Source organism: Hemiscyllium ocellatum, chromosome 23 (assembly GCF_020745735.1).
Source record: "Hemiscyllium ocellatum isolate sHemOce1 chromosome 23, sHemOce1.pat.X.cur, whole genome shotgun sequence".
In the NCBI taxonomy this organism is placed as follows: Eukaryota; Metazoa; Chordata; class Chondrichthyes; order Orectolobiformes; family Hemiscylliidae; genus Hemiscyllium; species Hemiscyllium ocellatum.
In genome coordinates, this window is record NC_083423.1 from 8376666 (window position 1) to 8398936 (window position 22271).

Here is a 22271-nt window from a genome sequence, read left to right on the forward strand (position 1 = left end):
ATAATTATGTTTCATGCAATAGAGTGAAATACACAATAACCATTGGAAGAAATGAATCCTAATTTTATAGCAAACTAATGTGCTTTTGAACCAAAAATGGATAATACTGAAAATGCAAAGAGGCTCTGTCAGCATCTGAAAAAGAGAATGTGTTAGTGCCTTGAGTGTGTACTTCTGGTTGAACCTGAAATGATCGTTTAATCATTGGCCTATTATCGATATGGTTATGTTTTTATTTGATATTTTCAGCACTTTTGTAAATCCATGGTATTATCCAGTCAAGAATCAGTTAAATTTGAAAAGATGCCACAACAACACTAATCTAGCAACTACAAGTACATGGTTTTAGCACTGTTTGGTTAACAATTGTAAAATGTAATTTGTTTGCAATATCAATCTCTTTAAAGCAAAAATTAGTTTTCAAAGCACCAAAGTACCATAAGTACCAACTCAATTATTCATAGGATAAGCCTGTAAGTCTTCAGGAAAGGTATACTAGCCTGGAGGCAGTCCAGAAAAGGTTCACTAGGCTGTTCCCAGATATGGAGGGATTTTCTTATAATGAGAAGTTGGACAGGTTGAGTTTATAATCTTTGGAGATTAGAGGCGAGCTTACTGAAATATATCAGATTCTTAGGGGACTTGATAAGGTGGATGTGGAAAGGTTGTGTGCCCTTGTCTATGATCAGAGGGACATAATCTCAGAAGAAGAGGCCACCTATTAGGAACTTATACTCTCCAAGTGTGGTGAATCCGTGAAATTCTTTAATGGAGAGGGCTATCAAGCTGGGTTATTAAATATATTCAAGGCTGAGATCACCAGATTTTTAATTGGTAAGGGATATGCGGATAAAGCAGGCAAGTACAGTTGAGGATTATCAAAACTACCATAATCTCACTAATGGCAGAGGAGATTCACTGGGCCAAATTGTCTATTTCTGCTTCTATGTCATGACTTAATGGTCTTCCTCCAGGAACCATATCTTCCACTCCTCATCCTACCCAGTGATCTCCTTTTCCCATGTGGTCATCTCCCTGTCTCATTGGCTGGAATTTCTTAAAGGTTGCTGGTTGTGTCTCGAACTTCTGCATTTTCACAAGCTGATTAAGGGGCAGCTATGGCTCAGTGGTTAGCACTGCAGGGTCTCAGGTTTGATTGCAGCCTTGGTTAACTGTCTGGAATTTGCACATTCTCCCTGTGCCTATGTGGGTTTCCTCTGGGTCCTCCTGTTTCTTCCCACATTTCAAAGATGTGCAGGTTAGGTGGATTGGCCACAGGAAATGCAGGGGACAGGGTAGGGAGGTGGGTCTGGCTGGGATGCTTTTTGGAGGGTCAGTGTAAACTTGATGGGTTGAATGGCCTTCTTCCACACTGAAGGTATTCTATGACTTTGTCTTGATGGAATTGTTTAATACTCTCCCTATGAAATAATAGCAGAATATGTGTATAAATGGAAATAAACTCTCTGATTTGGCTTGCTTTATACTGCAGGAACTCCTGTTATTGGGAAGAAGACACCTGATATTCCAACTTGGGCTAAAAAGAAATATTCCACCCCCCAACCTCCTCAGCAACTTATTCGTCCTGAAGTGGACTCAAAAGTAGGAATGAATGTTCCTGTCACATCAGGTAATGATCCATACATTACCAATATCAAGGTTAATTTTGCTAACAGTTCACTTTCTTCCCATCTGGATGAATAAGAAAGAACTCTATTTATACTTCAAGATGTCATGGTGACGTATTAATCAAAGGATAGGAGTAGTACCAAAATGTTCATGTTGCTGCCACTTTATGCTATTTTTAAGAATCACCTGTCAAACTAAAGAATGACTTATATTTATATGGCACCTTTCACAATTACACCAAAGTCAGTGAAATACTTTTTTGGGAGTGTAACTTCTATTATAATGTCGGAAACCCAGCAGTAAGTGTGCACATAGCAAGCTCCCACAAGCTGTGATATGAAAATGACTGATTTGCTTTTTGTGTTGTTGATTCAGGGTTGAATATTGGCAAGGACATTGATGTAACAAAGAGAGATGTATTGCAGCTTCCAACTGCCAACAGCTACTGAAAGCTAAACTAAAATCCCAGTTCTGCCGGAGCCTGATCCCACCCATTCAGGCTGCTTCTATTATTCCAACTTTTTAAAAACACCAAGGCCTCATAAGCTATTTACTTGACTGGCTTGAAGCAGACTGCTCATAACAACTGTCTCAACCTCTCTTCATAAAACAAACCAGGGCAAAATACACCTCTTATAGCCATAGTATTGTTACACCTGCTTCAACAACAATGTAGCTACACAGTGGCCAATATAGAGCTTCAGAGCTCTTCGAAACTAAAGAAGAAACATGTGCAAAGGAGCCAGTCATTCTGAGCATCATAGACAGGCCTAGGTGGAGGACTATTGCAAACAGCAGAAACAGTGTGTGAAAACACAAGCGTCACATCCACCTTCCCAAATACCCTCCCTAGGCAGGGTTAGCAGATCCAGCATCAGCCTGTCTACCCACTTCAAGACCCACAACTTCAGAGTGGAAGAAAGTCACCCACAGTTACAAAGCACTGCTTTAGAAAAAACATGCATGTTGAGATATTGAGCTGTGCTGCTAGAAGTCTGCGTAAGATATGCTCAAGTGAAAGAGAAAGACCAATTCTCAACTAACCGACCAACATTGTTAAATTACAAATTCGTAAGGAACTGCAACATGCTGAAGTATCACAGGAAGGAGAGGGGGGTGGGGAATGGTGAGACGAGTATAAGGAAAATAAGAACAAAACACAATCTACAATTACTGTATAACTTTGATGGTTATGTTGTCGAACTGGTGTTGAGCTGGAGCCCTCTGTCACATGATAAGCCAGAGCTCGTGCCCTCTACACAAGCTGAAAGGAAGGGCACTTAGTATTATTGCTGTTCAGGAAACAGTCATTCTCAGCTTGTCCATTCCACTATCTACTACTGTATAATATATAACATTATAATACTCGGACAGTTATTGTTAAGCTAATATAATTTGTATATTTCCACTGAATCCATGAAGTTGGATGCTGACCATATGCTGTTGAAAACCAGTTGCTAATAATAATCAATAATTTATTCTTGTATTTAGTTGAAAATGATCCACATTTCATCATTCATCTGCCCAAGAGCAAACAAGACATTTGCTTCAATGTTAATCCACAACCTGGAAAAATCCTGAATCTGGTGTCAGATCCAATCAAAGGTAATGGTAAAACTAACCTACTCTTTTAAAAGACCTAATATTATGAAGTTATTATGTGAAAGCTAGCAGCTATGCAAGATTGTAATGAAATATATAATGCATGACTGGGGGTTCTTGCAGTGCAGTGGTCCAGGTTTAAATCCTATTTGTTCCATTTAGTATGCAATAACATCACTAAGTAGGTCAATTAAGCAAAAATATACAATTCCTAACTGGGACAATGGAAAATAGTTTCTCTAATTCCCCTCATGTTAATTAGAGAAATATCAAAAACAAAACTCAACGCAGTCTGAACAAAATAATGGGGAGAAAGTGAGGACTGCAGATGCTGAAGATCAGAGTTGAGTGTGGTGTTGGAAAAGCACAGCAGGTCAGGCAGCATCCAAAGAGCAGGAGAGTTGACGGTTTGAGCATAAGCTCTTCATCCGGAATGAGGGGGTGGTCCAAGGGGCGCAGATACATGGGTTGGGGGTGGGGGTGGGGAGAAGATAGTTGGGAATGCAATGTGTAAATGCAGGTGAGGGGTGTGAAGGTGATAGGAGGGAGGAGTGGATAGGTGGGAAGGACGATGGACGCAGTTTAAGAGGGCAGTGCCGAGTTGGAAGGCTGGATCTGGGATAAGGTGGGGAGATGGGAAATAAGGAAACTGGTGAAATCCACATTGATCCCATGTGATTGGAGGGTCCCAAGGTGGAGGATGAGACGTTCCTCCTCCAGGTGTCATTTGGCTCAGGTTTGGTAGTGGTGGTGGAGTTCCAGTACTTGCATGTTCTTGGCGGAGTCGTAGGGGGAGTAAAGTGTTCGGCCACAAGGCGGTGGGTTTGTTTAGTGCGGGTGTCCAAGGGATGTTCTCTGAAATGTTCCACAAGTAGGCATCCTGTCTCCCCACCGTAGAGGAGACCACATTGAGAGCAACAGACACAGTAGATGATGTGTGTGGAAGTACAGGTAAATCTCTGTCTGATGTGAAAGGATCCTTTTGAGCCTTGAAGTTGTGGGCACAAGTTTTGCACTTCTTGCGGTGGCAGGGGAAGGTGCCGGGAGTGGAGGGTAGGTTGGTGAGGGGGCATGGACCTAACAAGAGAGTCACAGAGGGAACAGTCTATCTAGAACGCAGGTAGTGGGGGAGAGAACTATATCCCTGGTGGTGGGGTCTGACTGTAGGTGGCAGAAATAACGGAGGATGATGCGAAGTATCCGGAAGTTGGTGAGGTGGAAGGTGACGATTGGAGGGGTGGGGTTTAAGAACTGTGGTGTGGGAAGTGGGAGATGCGCTGGAGGGCATTGTTGACCACGTGGGAAAGAAAATTGCAGTCTTTGAAAAAGGAGGCCATCTGGAATGTTCTACAGTGGAATTGGTCCTCCTGGGAGCAGATGTGGCAGAGGTGGAGGAATTGGGAATAAGGGATAGTGCTTTTACAGGAGACAGGGTGGGAGGAGGTGTAGTCTGTAGAAGTGAATGGGTAAAATAATGGTTTGCTTTAAATAAAACAAAATACTGTGGATGCTGGAAATCTGAAGTAAAAACAGAAAATGCTGGAGAAATTCTGATGATTTGGGAGTGTCTGTGGAGAAAGAAACAGAGTTAATGTTTCGACCGCAAAGATTCTCGCTTCACTCGGCTTAAATTTACTTTCTTTAGAAGTTTTAACATATTATTTTACAAAAACGTACCCTTCCTTTTGGAAAGGATTTGGGCCTTGATGATATTGGAAGTGATGTGATTGAGTATGTCACAGCCAAGGTTCAAGAGGCCAGTCAACAAAAGTAAAATATGGCTATTAGGAAATTGTCAGATGAGGGACACCAATGAAATTACTGAACAAACCAAGCTTGACTCAAGTGAGATTTCTCACCCAGATGCTAAGGGAATGTAACTGGTATTACTTGTTCATCAGTCAGGGTGGAGGAAATATTGTCTTCTGACAATGGGCACAATATAAGCAATAACAAAACGGTTTTGTGTTGGAAAGGAAAATCAGGTGCATTGCAAAAGATGCCTCCCATGTGCAATCGCCTATAGTCAATTAAAGCTAAATTTATCCTTCAAGATTCGGGGTTCAAATTCCACTTCAAATGTAATCTTATATCTAGTGAAAATCGAACAGTGGGGTCATAGAGTCATAGAGATGTACAGTACAGAAACAGACCCCGCCCTCCTATTTGTCCATGCCGACCAGATATCCCAACCCAATCTAGTCCCACCTGCCAGCACCCGGCCCATATCCCTTCTTGTGGGGCAGGGGCAGAATGGAGTCCTGTTTGTTTATTTTTGAGAAAAATAACAAGGATAAAGCACAAATCATCAAAACTAGAAGAAAATCCGGTCACATTAATTTTTATTTTAGGGATTGTATCCTGGGCAGGAGAAGTAAGAATCCAAGATGAAAATGTTCTTTTGGGGAACGATTTATGATATAATCACCAAATGAACTGGATGAGACATTTTCAGAATTGGCTAGAAGTAACATCTTCTGAAGAGGAAATGTACTAGTTGTGAGTGAGAACTTCTGAATATAGGCCTGAGACTAAGAATTGAACTGAGCTTCTAAAACAATGAATAAATCAGTGAAGTGTGAGTGAATCAAGGCTAAGATAAATACAGTTTTAATCAGTAAAGGAATCAAGGATTATGAGTGTAGTGATTACAAAAGGGTAAGCCAGGTGGATCTCAAAGAATATGAGTTCCCTATCTGGGGCTGTTAACCTGATCCAATCAGGGAACCCTGGCTGATAGAGATAAACAGGAGTGTCAGGGGTTCTGCTCATTTTCGCAACCAGCTCTGAGCTAGCTGGGTCAGTGTGATGTACTATGTGCATGTAAATATTGGGTTACTTGGTGACAGGATAAGAGTCTTCATACAGAGTTATTTCAATGAAGACAAAGCAGGAAGGTGGAGTTGAGAATTATCAAATCAGCTATGTTCTCACTGAATGGTGGACTAGATTCAGTGGGCTAAATGACCTGTTTTTGCCTCTACATCTCATGGTCTTATAGAGTGTCTTCAGCATCTGAGCAACAATCTGGCAGAAGTCAATTGTCTACCCTTGTCTCTCGCCTGATTTTCAACCATTTCTAATCAATGAGTAGGCTGCAATCTTCTCAGATTACTGCGCAGGCTGTGGAAATGAAAATCTACCCATAATGTTGTAAGGAACTCAAAGGATTACACAAATGCAGGTGCTAGAATTAGAAGTGGATTGTAATGGTTAGTTAATATCTTGAAGACTTTACTCAATTAACTTTACTTTCAGAAAGATATTACTTAAAAATGTGAAGTTGTTTATTTCAGAAGGGAGAACTGAAGAAGAGAAGAATTTTGGATCCTTTCTTCTCCTGCACGGGATACAATCCCTAAAAGGAGAAGAATTGGAGAAAGCTGCAAAATAAAGGGACTTAGGGGTACTTGTGCACAAAACACAGAAACCTAGCACACATGTGCAGCAGTTAATCAGGAAAGCAAAGTAAATGTTGATCTTTATTTCAAGCGGTTTGGATGATAAGAGTAGGGAATTCTTACCACAACTGTACAAGGTGCTCGTGAGACCACACCTGGAGCACTATTTCATTGGAGGCAGTTCAAAGAGGGCTCACTAGGACGATCCCCAGTATGAAGGCATTATCTTAAGAGTAACTTTAAACTTCTGAGTTGGGGGGAAGGGAAAGTGAAAGCGACAGGGAATATGGAGTTAAATGGGCAACAGGAGATAGGCAACAGGATAGCATATGTGCAGGCGGATTTAAACTCGAGGCAGACTGGGAATGCAGCAAAAAGGAAGGATAACTTCGGGCATCTTATGACCTCCAATATCTCTAATGATAAGAAAGTTAGCATTAAGGCATTTTACCTGAATGCTCATAGCATTCGTAACAAAGCAGATGAACTAATGGCACAGATCATCGTGAATGATTATGATGTGGTAGGCATCACAGAGACCTGGTTATAGGGGGGTCAAAACTGGCAGTTAAACATCCAAGGATTTTCAACTTCTAGAAAAGACAGGAAGGTGGGCAGAGGGGTGGGGTTGCCTTGTTAGTTAAGAACAAAATTAAATCTATGGCACTGAATGACATAGCGTCAGATGGTGTGGAGTCTGTGTGGGTGGAATTGAGGAACCACAAAGGCAAAAAAACCATAATGGGAGTTATGTACAGACCTCCTAACAATGGTCAGGACTAGGGGCGCAACATGTACCGGGAAGTAGAGAAGGCATGTCAGAAAGGCAAGGCCACGGTGATCATGGGAGACTTCAATATGCAGGTGGACTGGGTAAATAATGTTGCCAGTGGATCCAAAGAAAGAGAATTCATGGAATGCTTACAGGATGGCTTTTTGGAACAGCTTGTCATGGATCCCACAAGGGAGCAGGCTATTCTGGACCTAGTGCTATGTAATGAACCAGACTTTATAAAAAATCTTAAAGTAAGGGAACACTTAGGAAGCAGCGATCATAATATGGTAGAGGTAAGTCTGCAGTTTGAATGAGAGAAGGCAAAATCGGATGTAATGATGTTACAGTTAAATAAAGGTAATTATGAGGGCATGAGAGAGGAACTGACGAAAATAGACTGGAAGCAGAGCCTAGCGGGGAAGATAATAGAGCAAAAATGGCAGAAGTTTGTGGGTATAATTGAGGACACTGTACAGAGCTTCATTCCCAAGAAAAGAAAGATTATCCAGGGAGGAATTAGACAGCCATGGCTAACAAAGGAAGTCAGGAAATGTATTAAAGAAAAAGAGAGATCCTATAAAGTGGCCACGAGGAGTGGAAAATCAGAAGATTGGGAAGGCTACAAAAACAAACAGAGGATAACAAAGAGAGAAATAAGGAAGGAGAGAATCAAATATGAAGGTAGGCTAGCCAGTAATATTAGAAATGATAGTAAAAGTTTCTTTCAATACATAAGAAACAAATGACAGGCAAAAGTAGACATTGGGCCACTTCAAACTGATGCTGGAAGCCGAGTGATGGGAGATAAGAAAATAGCAGGAGAACTTAACAAGTACTTTGCGTCAGTCTTCACAGTGGAAGACATGAGTAATATCCCAACAATTAAAGAGAGACAGGGGGCTGAGTTGAGTATGGTTGCCATTACAAAAGAGAAAGGGCTAGAAAAGCTAAAAGGTCTTAAAATTGATAAATCTCCTGGCCCCGATGGGATATATCCTAGAGTTCTGAGGGAGGTGGCTGAGGAAATAACGGAGGCGTTGGTTGAGATCTTTCAAAAGTCACTGGAGTCAGGGAAAGTCCTGGATGATTGGAAGATAGCTGTTGTAACCCCCTTGTTCAAGAAAGGATCTAGACAAAAGATGGAAAATTATAGGCCAATTAGCCTAACCTCGGTTGTTGGTAAAATTCTAGAATCCATCATTAAGGATGAGGTTTCTAAATTCTTGGAAGAGCAGAGTCTGATTAGAACAAGTCAACATGGATTTAGTAAGAAGAGGTCGTGCCTGACAAACCTGTTGGAATTCTTTGAAGAGGTGACAAGTAGGTTAGACCAGGGAAACCCAGTGGATGTGGTCTATCTAGACTTCCAAATGACCTTTGATAAGGTGCCACACGGGAGGCTGCTGAGCAAGGTGAAGGCCCATGGTTTTCGAGGTGAGCTACTCGTATGGATTGAGGATTGGCCGTCTGACAGAAGGCAGAGAGTTGGGATAAAAGGTTCTTTTTCAGAATGGCAGCCGGTGACAAGCGGTGTCCTGCAGGGTTCAGTGTTGGGGCCACAGCTGTTCACATTATATATTAATGATCTGGATGAAAGGACTGGGGGCATTCTAGCGAAGTTTGCCAATGATACGAAGTTAGGTGGACAGGTAGGTAGTACTGAGGAAGTGGGGAGGCTGCAGAAGGATCTAGACAGTTTGGGAGAGTGGTCCAGGAAATGGCTGATGGAATTCAATGTGAGCAAATGCAAGGTCTTGCACTTTGGCAAAAAGAACACAAGTATGGACTACCTTCTAAATGGTGAGAAAGTTCATAAAGCCAAAGTACAAAAGGATCTGGGAGTGCTAGTCTAGAATTCTCTAAAGGTAAACATGCAGGTTGAGTCCGTAATAAAGAAAGCGAATGCAATGTTGTCATTTATCTCAAGAGGGTTGGATTATAAAAGCACCGTTATGCTACTGAGACTTTATAAAGCTCTGGATAGGCCCCATTTGGAGTACTGTGTCCAGGTTTGGTCCCCACACCTCAGGAAGGACACACTGGCACTGTAGCGGATAATCCCTGGAATGGTAGGTCTAACATACGAGGAATGGCTGAGGATCCTGGGATTGTATTCACTGGAGTTTAGAAGATTAAGGGGAGATCCAATAGAAACTTACAAGATAATACATGGCTTGGAAAGGGTGGATGCTAGGAAATTGTTTCCGTTAGGCGAGGAGACTAGGACCCGTGGACACAGCCTGAGAATTAGAGGGGGTCAATTCAGAACAGAAATGCGGAGACGTTTCTTCAGCCAGCGAGTGGTGGGCCTGTGGAATTCATTGCCGCAGAGTGCAGTGGAGGCCGGGACGTTAAATGTCTTCAAGGCAGAGATTGATAAATTCTTAATGTCACAAGGAATTAAGGGCTATGGGGAGAATGCGGGTAAGTGGAGTTGAAATGCCCATCAGCCATGATTGAATGGCGGAGTGGACTCAATGGGCCGAATGTCCTTACTTCCACTCCAATGTCTTATGGTCTTATAGTAAAGGTTAAACAGGTTGGGACTCTGCTCCTGGGAATTTAGAAGAATCAGAGGTGATCTCATTGAAACATTTTGGATTCTTAAGGGGCTTGACAGGGTAAATAAGGTCATAAAGATGTACAGCACGGAAACAGACCCTAAGGTCCAACTTGTAGATGCTGGCCAGATATCCTAAACTAATCTAGTCCCATTTGCCAGCACTTGGCCCATGTCTTTCTAAACCCTTCCTATTCATGTCCCCATCCAGATGCATTTTAAATGTTGTAATTGTACCAGCCTCCACCACTTCCTCTGGCAGCTCATTCCACACACGCACCACCCTCTGCATGAAAAGGTTGCCCCTTATGCCCACTATTTCTGGACTCTACCACCACAGGGAAAAGCTGAGAGAATGTTCCCCCACATGGGACAGTATAGGATCAGAGGGCATAGTCTCAGGATAAAGCAGTGCCAATGTAAGACTGAGATGAGGAGGAATTTCTTCTATCAAAGGGTTGTAAGTCATCGGAATTCCTTACCTCAAAGACCTGTGAGGACAGAGTCCTTGTGTATATTTAAGGCTGAGATTAAAAGATTCTTGATCAGTCAGGGAATCAAGGGTTAAGAGGGAATTGTAGAAAGGTGGACAGGAGGAGTGTCAGATCAACCATGATCAGTCTTCAGCAGGCTCAAGGGGCTGAACGGTCTACTCCTGTTCCTATTTTATGTGGTTTTATGAACTACTCTGTATATTAATATGCACGGCTCTCACGTGGCTGAACTTTGCAGTTAGGGCAGGGAGAGCTGCCTACCTTGACCATTTTGCTGCAAGATATGCCCAAAGTTTCAGTGAGGTTTTCGACTGGACATTTGTTCTAGTCTGGTATCTGACTTAAACAGGTGCCTGCTACAGGACATTTGGGACAGGGTTGAACAGGATAAGCAATAGTGAAACTGTTCAGCCAGTTAGACTGAATCCTCATTGAGATAGGTCGTAAGCCCTTCTTCAGCAATGAAGATTCCTGAAGAAGGGCTTATGCCCGAAACGTCGAATCTCCTGTTCCTTGGATGCTGCCTGACCTGCTGCGCTTTTCCAGCAACACACTTTCAGCTCTGATCTCCAGCATCTGCAGTCCTCACTTTCTCCTCCTCACTGAGATAGACGATCTAAACTATGAATAAGGAATTTTAAATTAAGTTTAAATCATGTGCAGAAAGTGATATCAACGTTGGGATGGAACAATGGAAAAATGAGATAAAAGATATAAAAGGTAAAAGCAAAGCTCGAACTTTTTAAAATCTCCAAAACAAAGTAAGCTCTGAAATGAGATTAGATTCCCTACAGTGTGGAAACAGGCCCTTCAGCCCAACACGTCCACACTGACCCTCCGAAGAATAACCCACCCAGACCCATTCCCCCCTGACTAATGCATCAAACGCTATGGGCAATTAAGCATGGACAATTTACCTGATTTGCAAATCTTTGTGGGAGGAAACCGGAACACCCGGAGGAAACCCATGCAGACACGGGGAGAATATGCAAACTCCACACAGTCACCCAAGGCTGGATTTGAACGTGGGTCTCTGGTGCTGTGAGACAGCAGTACGAACCACTTAGCCACCGTGCCACCCCAAACAATTGTTGAAATGCTGCTAAAAATTAATTTCATATTGAATGCAGCAGTTCTAATATTTTTTGGTACGTTTAGTAGGTAAAAAAAAGGGCATGTATAGCAGACATGCAGTAGGCATATTCAGTGGGCATGTTTTGATAAGGAATGTAACCTGCAAGGTAACTCAGATAGCAAATTTAGGATTTGTTTTAATTGTGCATGTATGTACTCTACGATTTCTCCATAAAAGAAAACATTTGTTAGCATTGCTCTAAAGATTTGGTACCAGGAGAACAGGTTAATAACAATGGGACACTCAGTGCAGCAAAATGGAAGCAGAAATAATTCATATGAAATATGTTGGCATCTATCAGTAAAACATAAATAGTTATATACAGTCCAATACCAGCATCTGCTGGCAAAGAGCTGATACTGCAACAAGATAAGTGCCTTTTCTTCTCTTCATGGATAAAGATTTCATGCTGTTAACCATGCCCTAACTCTGTCAGCAAAACCCTTGATGATCATTTTCATGCAAAAAAGGTTGAACCAACTGGTTATATCCCTTTAAGGCAGCTGTTTTATTTATCTGTTGGCAGGTATTGCAATCAATGGCAAAATTATTGGTGGCAAGCAAACCAAAAATGGGAAGCTGAACACCTATTTTGGCACAATTGGACTTCATTTTACCAATCTGAACTTGAGCTTTGAGATCAACACAGAGAAGATTCGTTTGAAAGATGGGCAACATAAAACTCTCCTTTGGTGGTCAGAATCAAGCATTCTGACTCATGCTGGGTAAGCTCATCCAATGGGGCAAGGCAACACAAAGAAATTGACAAGGGCCTTTGGCAAGTTTTGAGCTGTTACTGTTTTTCAAATAATGGCTCATGAAATCTAACCATCTATTGTATCAGGAAATACAAATTCAGATATTAGTGATTTTAGCATATAGGCTTCTAGTATGAATGCTCTGAGCAGAAAAAGATGGTCTGGTTGCTGTAGTTTGATGACGAATTGGAAATTGGGTGGAAACATCCTGCAAAGAATGAAGAGCCAATTTCAGGGTTTATGCCGAGTGATCCCTGACATGAATCCCAAATTTGTTACAATCTGGTTCAGAACCAGTAACCTTTTTATGTAAAATTGTTGAAGTTTCAGGTCCCAGGTACTTACTAAGAGAATAAAGCCACACAATTCCACAGTTGGTGAATGAAGCAAGTGAACTAACACAATCTAATAATTAATATTTATACTCTAAAATCCAGAACTAACATGAGATAAATGAGTTAAAAGACTATCTTTGGGTTGGACACCTCACAGAACACATCAAATAGAGGTGGTCAAGTTCAGATCCCACAGAATTTTAATACACATTTGTTAGGGATACCAAATCTCATTAAAACTTTGATCGTTCCACAAGAAATTCAATGCTTCATTTTTGAAGATGTAAATTTGAAAGTCTCAAAAAACCAGCTCCAGTATAGAGTTCTTCAAATATTGGTCATTTCCCCTTGATTAAATCTTTGTTCCAGGCCGTAGTCATCAATGCTACCATTATAGCCGAACATGCATTTTGCTGTTTAATGAAAAGTTATTTTGACCATACATAAATTAGTAGAAAGGAGAAAGTGGGGACTGCAGATGCTGGAGATTAGAGTCGAGAGTGTGGTGCAGAAAAGGCACAGCACGCCAGGTAGCATCTAAGGAGCAGGAGAATCGACGTTTCAGGCAAAAGCCCTTCATCATGAATGTGGAGGATAATGGGGTCTGAGATAAATAGGGTGTAGGACTGGGGTAAGGTAGTTGGGAAGGCAATAGGTGGATGCAGGTCAGGGCTAATTGCGAAAGCAAGATTATCCTGGATGGTGTCAAGCTGCTTGAATGTTGTTGAAAATATATCTGTCCAGCCAAGTGGAGAGCATTGCACTGCATTCCCAACTTACACCTTGTAGATTATGGACAGGAACTGTGGAGTCAGGAGGTGAATTAATCATCACAGATTTCCCAGCCTCTGATTTGCTTTTACTTTTAGCCCGTATAGTTCATTGTCTAGTCAGTAGTGCTTCAGCAATAGTGATGCTTTGAATGTTAAAATGTTTTGGTTAGATTGCCTTCTTGTTCATTGCCTGGGACTTGCATTGCATAAGTAAGTTGAAATGTACAGCACTGGAAATGCACAGCAGATCAGGCAGCATCCAAGGAGCAGGAGAATCGATATTTCGGACATATGCCCTTCATCAGGAGTGTGGAGGGTTTGGAGGCTGAGATAACTAGGGAGGTTGGGGGTAAGGTAGCTGGGAAGGCAGTAGGTGGATACAGGTCAAGGCGAAGTGTGATAGATTTGTGGGGAATGTGCAACGGATAGGTGGGAAGGAAGATGGACAGGTAAGACAAATCAAAAGGGTGTTGCCAAGTTGGAGGGTTGGATTTGGGATGAGGTGGAGGAAGGGGAGATTTGAAAACTAGTGAGGTCAATGTTGATGCTGTGTGGCGGAAGATAAGACATTCCACCTCCAGGCATCGGTTGGCTTGAATTTGGCAGTAGAGGAGTCTCAGGACTTGCATGTCCTTGGGGTAGTGGGAGGAGGAGTTGAAGTAGTTGGCCAAAGGGCAATGGGGTTGTTTGGTGTGTGTGTCCATAAGTTGATGCCCTGTCTCCCTGCTATAGAAGAGACCACATTGAAAGCAAGGGACACAGTGGACGAAATGGGTGGATGTGCATGAAAATATCTGCCGGATGTGATAACATTCTTTGGGCTCAAACTCCCCTCTCCCCATCACACGTTTTGAATCTGACTCTCCAGCATCTGTAGTACTCACCTTCTCCTACTTACAAACCCAAGTCTGACTGCATATGGACAGAGATTGCTTCAGTATCTGAGGAATTGTTAATGGTGCTGAACATTGTGTAGGCATTGAATATCCCTACTTCTGACATTATAATGGGGAGGGAGGTGTTGATGAAGCTGCTAAAAATGTTTGGACCTATGACAATGCAATGGGGAACTCCTGCAATAATGTCCTGGGGCTGAGATGATTAACCTCCAAAAACAACCATTTTCCTTTGTGCTAGGTATAGGTCCACAGTGAAGAGTTTTCACCTTTATTCCCATTAACTCCAATTTTTCTAAGATTCCTTGAGGCCATACTTATTTGATTGCTACCTTGATGTCAAAGGCAATCACTCTCACCTTACCTCTGGAATTCAATTCTTTTGCCCATGTTTTAATCAAGGCTAAAATGGGTTCAGGCCTGATTGAACCCAAACTTGGTGTAAATGAACCAGTGCAGCTTGAGAGCATTGTTGACAATCCCTTCCATCATTTTGTCAATGGTGAAGAGTAGACTTCTAGGGTGGTAACTGGCTAGGATGGAAAGTCCTGATTTTTTTGTGGACTGGACATAATGTAAACAAAATGCCCAGTTCTTCAGTTGATGCCAGTGTTGCACGTGTACAGGAGCAGTTTGGCTGGGAAGAAGGCTAGTTCTGGAATACATCTTCAGTATTATTGGCAGAATATTGTCAAGGCCCATTACCTTTGCTCTGTACAGTATCTTTGTCCATGTCTTAATATCACAAGGAGCGATTTGAATTGGTTGAAGATTAGTTTCTGTGAAACAGGAAAGCTGAGGAGGAGGCTGAGGTGAACCATTCATTCAGTATTTATGATCATAACAAGATTGCATACATTTAATAAAAAAAAACCTCACCACGTTGAACAGATTGGTTTTCAGAGGCACAGATTGAAATCCTCAGCAGTGGCCTACAGCTCCCCACAATTCCTCCGTCGTGGAGATGCTAGATACAACATTTCCATCAACAACAAACTGCACTGAAGTACTAAAGAGACTGATGCAATAAGTCTTGAGAAATTTACTCAAACTATTTATTTTCTGTTCTAGTGTTGTTGTATCAGTGCAAAGAAATACTAATGTCACCATTACTATGGGAGAAGATATGGTCTTCCTGATCTTATTGCATCGTGTCTGGAAAAACCATCCAACCAATGTAGATTTCCTGGGAGTTTACGCTCCTCCTACAAACAACTTCTCAACAAGTGTCCATGGATTAATTGGTAAATATTTAGTATTGAGTAAACCATGAATTCAGAATTGATACATCAAGAGTTTCATGATGTTGCATCTATCATATAGACAAATAAAAAAAAACTTGAGTGTAATAATCTAGACGATTTAGCCCAGACATATTACTGTCTTTAAGATCCTATTTCAAATCTCAATAAAACTTGTCTCAATTGTTCAAGCCAAAAAGAACCATTCAATTGAAATGGATATGAATCTCATTGGTTTTAGCTCACCTCACATCCACTTCATGAGGCATCACTTCTGAAATCTAAAAAGGTAATCTCTCATCATACTTTACATCCAAAGCAGCAGCAAAATAAGTTTTCAGCAAAAATGCAAATGGTTCAGTTAGTAATTCTCACTTTTAATTGTGACAATATTAATCTTACTTATTTGGAAACTGCTTGGATTGGGTGCAATGTTCCTTTGCAACTCCACCCCTCTTTTTCTCCATTTAGGCTAATGGTTGACTGGTACTCAAGTTGTAAAATCCACATTCGATCTCATCCTGTGGTTTCTTGCTTAGCAGTGCAGATTAAGATTATCCCCTTTGTCAGCTAGTTGTTGTCTGAGTATCACGTGGTGGTCATTTAGGTCTTGGTTCACCTTTTCCACCACACAAGTCCAGCTAATATAACATTCCAGTCTTTTATATCCAGAACATAATACAATCAAAACACAGTAGATATGTCTGTCAAGTATTTCAAGAGTTTCTTTTGGAAAAGGCAAACATAGAACTTAGAACATTACAGCACAGTGCAGGCCCTTTGTCCCTCGATGTTGCACTGCCCTGTGAAACCAATCTGAAGCCTATCTAACCTACATTATTCCATTCTCGTCCATATGCCAATCTGATGACCATTTAAATGCCCATAAAGTTAGCGAGCCTACAACTGTTGCAAGCAGTGCATTCCACACCCCTACTAATCTGAGTAAAGAAACTACCTCTGACATCTGTCCTATATCTATCCCCCCTCAATTTAAAGCTATGCCCCCTCATGCTATCCATCACCATCCAAAGAAAAAGGCTCTCACTGTCCACCCAATCTAACCCTCTATCTTAGTTGTTTCAATTAAGTCTCCTCTCAACCTTCTTCTAGTGAAAACAGCCTCAAGTCCCTCAACCTTTCCTCACAAGACCTTCCTTCGATACGAGGTGACATCCTAGTAAATCTTCTCTGAACCCTTTCCAAAGTTCCACATCCTTCCTATAATGTGGTGACTAGAACTGCATGCAATACTCCAAGTGTAGCTGCACCAGAGTTTTGTCCAGCTGCAGCACGATCTCATGGTTCCAAAAATTGATCCTTCTACTAATAAGGCATACGGAATGTTAGCTTTTAACAGTCCTACCAACCTGAGTGGCAACTTTGAGGGATCTATGTAAATAGACACAGAGATCTCTTGATCCACACGACCAAGAACCTTACCATTAGCCCAGTACTCTGCAGTCTTGTTAGTCCTTCTAAAGTGAATCACCTCACACTTTTTCACATTAAACTCATTTGCCATCTCTCAGTCCAACTCTGCAGCTTATCTATGTCTCTCTGTAACCTACAACTTCCTTCGTCACTATCCATAACTCTACCGATCTTAGAGTCATCTGCAAATTTATTAACCCATTCTTCTGTGCCCTCATCCAGGTCATTTATAAAAATGAGAAACAACAATTAACTCAAAATAGATCCTTGCAGTACACCACTAGTAACTGAACTCCAAGTTGAACATTTCCCATCAACCACCATCCTGTCTCTTCTTTCAGCGTACCAATTTCCAATCCAACCTGCTAAATCACCCTCAATCTCAAGCCTCTGTATTTTATGCAATAGTGTACCATCAGGAACCTTATCAAATGCCTAACTGAAATCTATATATACATCAACGGCTTTACCCTCAATCACCTTCTCAAAGAACTCAATAAGGTTTGTGAGGCACAATCTACCCTTCAAGAAACCGTGTTGATTATCCCTTATCAACTTATTCCTATCGAAATGATTATAAATCCTATCTCTTGTAACCTTTTCCAACACTTTACTCACAACCGAAGTAAGGCTCACTGGTCTACAATTACCAGGGTTGTCTCTACTCCCCTTCTTGAACAAGGGAACATTTACTATCTTCCAGTCTTCTGGCACTATTCATGTAGACAATGACAACAAAGATCAAAGCCAAAGGCTCGGCAATCTCCTCCCTAGCTTCACAGAGAATCCTAGGATAAATCCCATCTGGCCCAGAGGACTTATCTATTTTCATACTTGCCAGAATTTCTAACACCTCCTCCTTGTGAACTTCAGTCCCATTTAGACTAGTAAAAACATTTCTGTAAAATTCTATTTTACAATTTCTTGATTTGTTTTTGAATGTATGACCTATGATACAATGGAAAATTTCAACATTATGTTGGCTGGTTTAAACTATCTATTCAGCATCCAAGGTACATCAAACATGAAACGTTTTGGCTTCTAACATATAATGAAACATAAACAAATCACATTCATTGCAGGTCAGTTCATCCATGAGCCTGAAGTGAACGTGTATGATATCCACCAGGGCTCAGATCCTGATAAACCACAAGCAACCATGGAAGTGAAAGGACACAGAATTACGGTAACCAGGTATGTGAAAAACAAAGCGTCTGACTACTTATATTGGGTCCACTGAGCAATAAAACCTAAATTAAGGAAACCTTTCCTTTTTTCAGCTTTACTCATGCTTCTAATCATGTTCTATTTTGTATCCAAGCCTTTCTACATGGTGTGATATAAACAACCATTGGGACATTTACAAGAATAATTTGTTGGAGGCAACAGGAGATTGTTGAACCTATCTGTGGTACTTAGGTGAAGAATAAAGTAGCACTTACCAAACAGATTCAGTGTACTTACTGTTGTGTTTACATTATTTTAATATCATAAACATATGGAGGTGGTAGAGCAGTGACAATGGCATTGGATCAGTAATCCAGAGACCCAGACTAATACTCAGGGAACATAGGTTCAAATGTCACCATATTAGCCTGTGGGATTTAAGTTCAAATAACATACCTGAAATTGAAGTTAGTTTCAATAATGGTGACCGGCCTATCAACCCACTCAGTTCAAGAGGATCAGGAGTGGGTAACAAATTTTGACCGTGCCAATTCATCTCATGAAAAGGAAAGTACCAAAAAAAAGAGTAATTTTACTAATAAATTGGATGGCTACAGTACCACTAGTACAAAATGTAAATTTATTAAGTGTTAATAAGTCTGTAAAATGTTGTTTTCAGTTATTTGCTGAAAAATGTGTTGCTGGAAAAGCGCAGCAGGTCAGGCAGCATCAAAGGAGCAGGAGAATCGACATTTCGGGCATAAGCCCTTCTGGATTCTCCTGCTCCTTTGATGCTGCCTGACCTGCTGCGCTTTTTTAGCAACACATTTTTCAGCTCTGATCTCCAGCATCTGCAGTCCTCACTTTCTCTTAGTAGATTTCAGTTATTTGCAAAGCACACCTTGCTAGTTAAATTCCATTACGTGCACTAACTTATACTGTTACAACAAAGATAGATGAGTTTTTTTTTTATACATGGACTTACTTTGCAACCACAGTGACAAATGGGAATTGAAGTAATACTCCCACCATCTGCCATTCTGCTGTACTTTAAATAGGATTAATTTTCTGCAGGTGATTAAGCTCCACTTGCTAGAAACTATACAGTCACCTGAAACTGCCAGTGGGGATTAGTGAAATATGTCAAACCAGCTGAATTCAGCAAGTTTTAAATCGGATTTGTTAGGTTCACCTGTGTTCAGAAATTATTTCTTTGCGCTTCATAAGTCATCACTTCTAAGCAATTACTTAAATTCACACCTTTCTTTCAATAGCCCAAATGTAGACATGGAATAGGCAAATCCCTTTGATACATATTACACAGTACAGTAGGTTCTCAGAATTACTCAAACTTCTTGTCATTTATCCATGAACTGACAGACAATATATAATTGATTACTTAGTTGTGTTCATCATCACCAATTTCTATCACAATTCCTTGCATAGCTCTCCTTAGTTTCAATAGCTGCAATTCTATTTATACAGTACCAGCAACTTTACTCCTTTTAGCATATCAAGCTTAATAGCATGCCAAGTTGTGGCTCAGTTGAATGAGAAGGCTTTGGGTCCAAGTCCCAGATGAGTTCTTGAGCACAAAATGCCAAAGTCAGGCAATATGACTGCAGTACCAGTGCAGGGAGTGTGTGGTATTATAGGGGTTCTGTCTTTCAGTTGCGGGGTTACATAAAAGGTCCCCACCTCATGATCTGTACGCAAGTGGACATAAAAGATGCTACTATTTCAAAAGGTTAACTCTGGTGTGCTAATCAGCATTCCTCAGTCAACACGACAAAAAGATTATCGGATCATGATGCTATTTGCGCTACATGCTGTCTGCCATATTTCCCACAACAGTGACCAAATTTCAAAGTATAAATTGGCTGCAAAGTAGTTTGGAATCTCCTAAGGTTCTGAAAGGTGCAAGTTTTTCTGAAACATCCTGTATCCCACTTATCTCTATCTTATGGGTGCTCAGATGCCAGTCAATATTTTTATTTTCTGTTCCTTTCAACATGTCATTCCTTCTGTTCAGTGTTGTTGAAAGACAGCAATCATATTTAAAATCTTAAGATCTGCTTTGCAAGCAGGTGAGTGGACTATATTGATGATACTAGGTAGGATTATGAAATTTTACAAGTGAAGTTGATTTCTGAGATGACGATGTGGAGTGGGAAGATAAGTGGCACGATTGAATGTAACCACATTTTCCATTGTCCTACAGGGGTTTACAGAAAGACTATAGAATGGGTACAGTAAATGGAACAGATGTCCAATGCTGGTTCATCCACAATAGCGGGAAAGGCTTTATCGATGGACATTTCAAAGATTATCTTGTTCCACACCTTTACAGCTTCCTGAATCATCCGTGAGCTTTCTGAAACTGCAAAGGCTAGAAAGATAGAAGGTAGAGAGTATCTGCAGCATAGAAAAAAATAATTAAAAACCGGTCATAAAAATTACTTTTAAAGCAAACTTTTCATTCAATATCATCACAAGAATGTTGCTTTGACCAAAGTGTTTTCTACAGTAATCTTTCACTGTAGTATTGTTCTATAACCCTTTCACATACTTTTGATCTCTTACTAAGGTGTTCAAACATTCACTTACAATGCAGATTAGATGGCATCTAGATAACATTTACAGAAGGTCTGCTGTACTTGTACTCCAGATTTTTTTTATTTGCTGGATGTTGCTCAGTAATGTGAATATGAACCATTGTGCATTGTTATGGATTAATATAATTTCCAGTTAACCAAATTTCAAAATTATAAACAGAAAATATATAAAGGCTGCTTTTGACTGCAATAGATGGAGTAAGAGTTTCAAAATAAATACAACTGCTCAGCTGTGACTTCCCCCTTTAAGGAGTTCCAGCTCTGCTTTGTTTTAAAAAAGTGCTTTGAACAAGCTATTCCATGCACGTTATCAACAATACCAGCTACAAAAGCTGCAAGAGTTTATTTAGCAATCTCTGGTTGGCTTATTCATCACTGCAGGTTAGATAAATGGTCAAGAATTGAGTCACAGGATACATGTTACTTCCAGCTTACCTGACAAAGCAAACATGATCATCTCTGGTTGTTCTGCTTTTCTGTTTTGATTACTGTATTTAAAATTATGCTAGGAAATGATCAAGTTTACTAACAGTGGATGCAAAATTGTAGTGCAGAATAAATATAATGTTTTGCAAATTACATCAATACTGTGATTTCTTTTTAAATGCATGACTCAGAATGCCAACATTTTAAACACAGAGGTACTAAATAAATGGTTAATGCAAACATGAGTTTCTCATTACTCATAAGGTTACAATGTGACATGCTACATACTTGCATTCAATTTCAGGAGACCTCTCATGAGCATATAACTTATTCTGATTATAAATTGAAAAGTAATTTTATTATGTACTATAATGAACTGAATCTGCTGGAATGACTGCAGTACCATGCTTGTATATTTGACCGATCAACCCAAGCAGGGCTTTGGAACATAGGAAGATGTTCAAACTGTTCCTTTGATATGAGTGACTAAATGAAAAGTTAAAAAATAACCAAATCAGAATTCATTCCCTGAGGAATAAAAGCAAAACATTGGCAATGCTGGAAATTTAAAATAAAAGCAGAAATATATAATCAAACTCAATGTTAACTTGGTTGCTCTCTTCATAGCTGCTGCAAGAAGTGCTGTCTTTCTCCAGAATTGTTTTGTTTTTATTTAATTCTAAGGAACACTGTCCTACCCATTTTATTTTTGACATCCCAAAAAAAGTAGATGCAAGGTCCACAACTTGCGATTTGGTTAATGATTGTATGTGTGAGCCTGAAACAAAAAGGACCTATGGATAAATACTTATCAGGTAATTATTTCTTAATATACAATGAAAACACTATTTCTACTTGAGAGCTGGATGTTGCTGCTGGGAACAATTGCTTACTTGGAGGCTAAAGTTAACAAAAACCAACAAATACCAAATGAAACTAAAAGTACAATGATACTACATTATAAGTTATAACAAAATAATCCTGATTTGGAGATGCCGGTGTTGGACTGGGGTGTACAAAGTTAAAAATC

General features: G+C 40.5%; 1 protein-coding gene across 1 annotated transcript in view; it reads left to right on the forward strand.

The window, feature by feature from the left end:
• The window catches only part of itih2 (inter-alpha-trypsin inhibitor heavy chain 2), a 60040-nt gene extending 39394 nt beyond the window's left edge, over positions 1–20646 (forward strand). Inside the window, 6 exon segments of the mRNA XM_060842525.1 lie at positions 1493–1630; positions 3121–3234; positions 12123–12321; positions 15430–15602; positions 18116–18227; positions 20422–20646. Coding sequence (XP_060698508.1) covers positions 1493–1630; positions 3121–3234; positions 12123–12321; positions 15430–15602; positions 18116–18227; positions 20422–20569 — 884 coding nt within the window. The 3' untranslated portion in view covers positions 20570–20646.
• The last annotated feature ends 1625 nt before the right edge of the window (positions 20647–22271 follow it).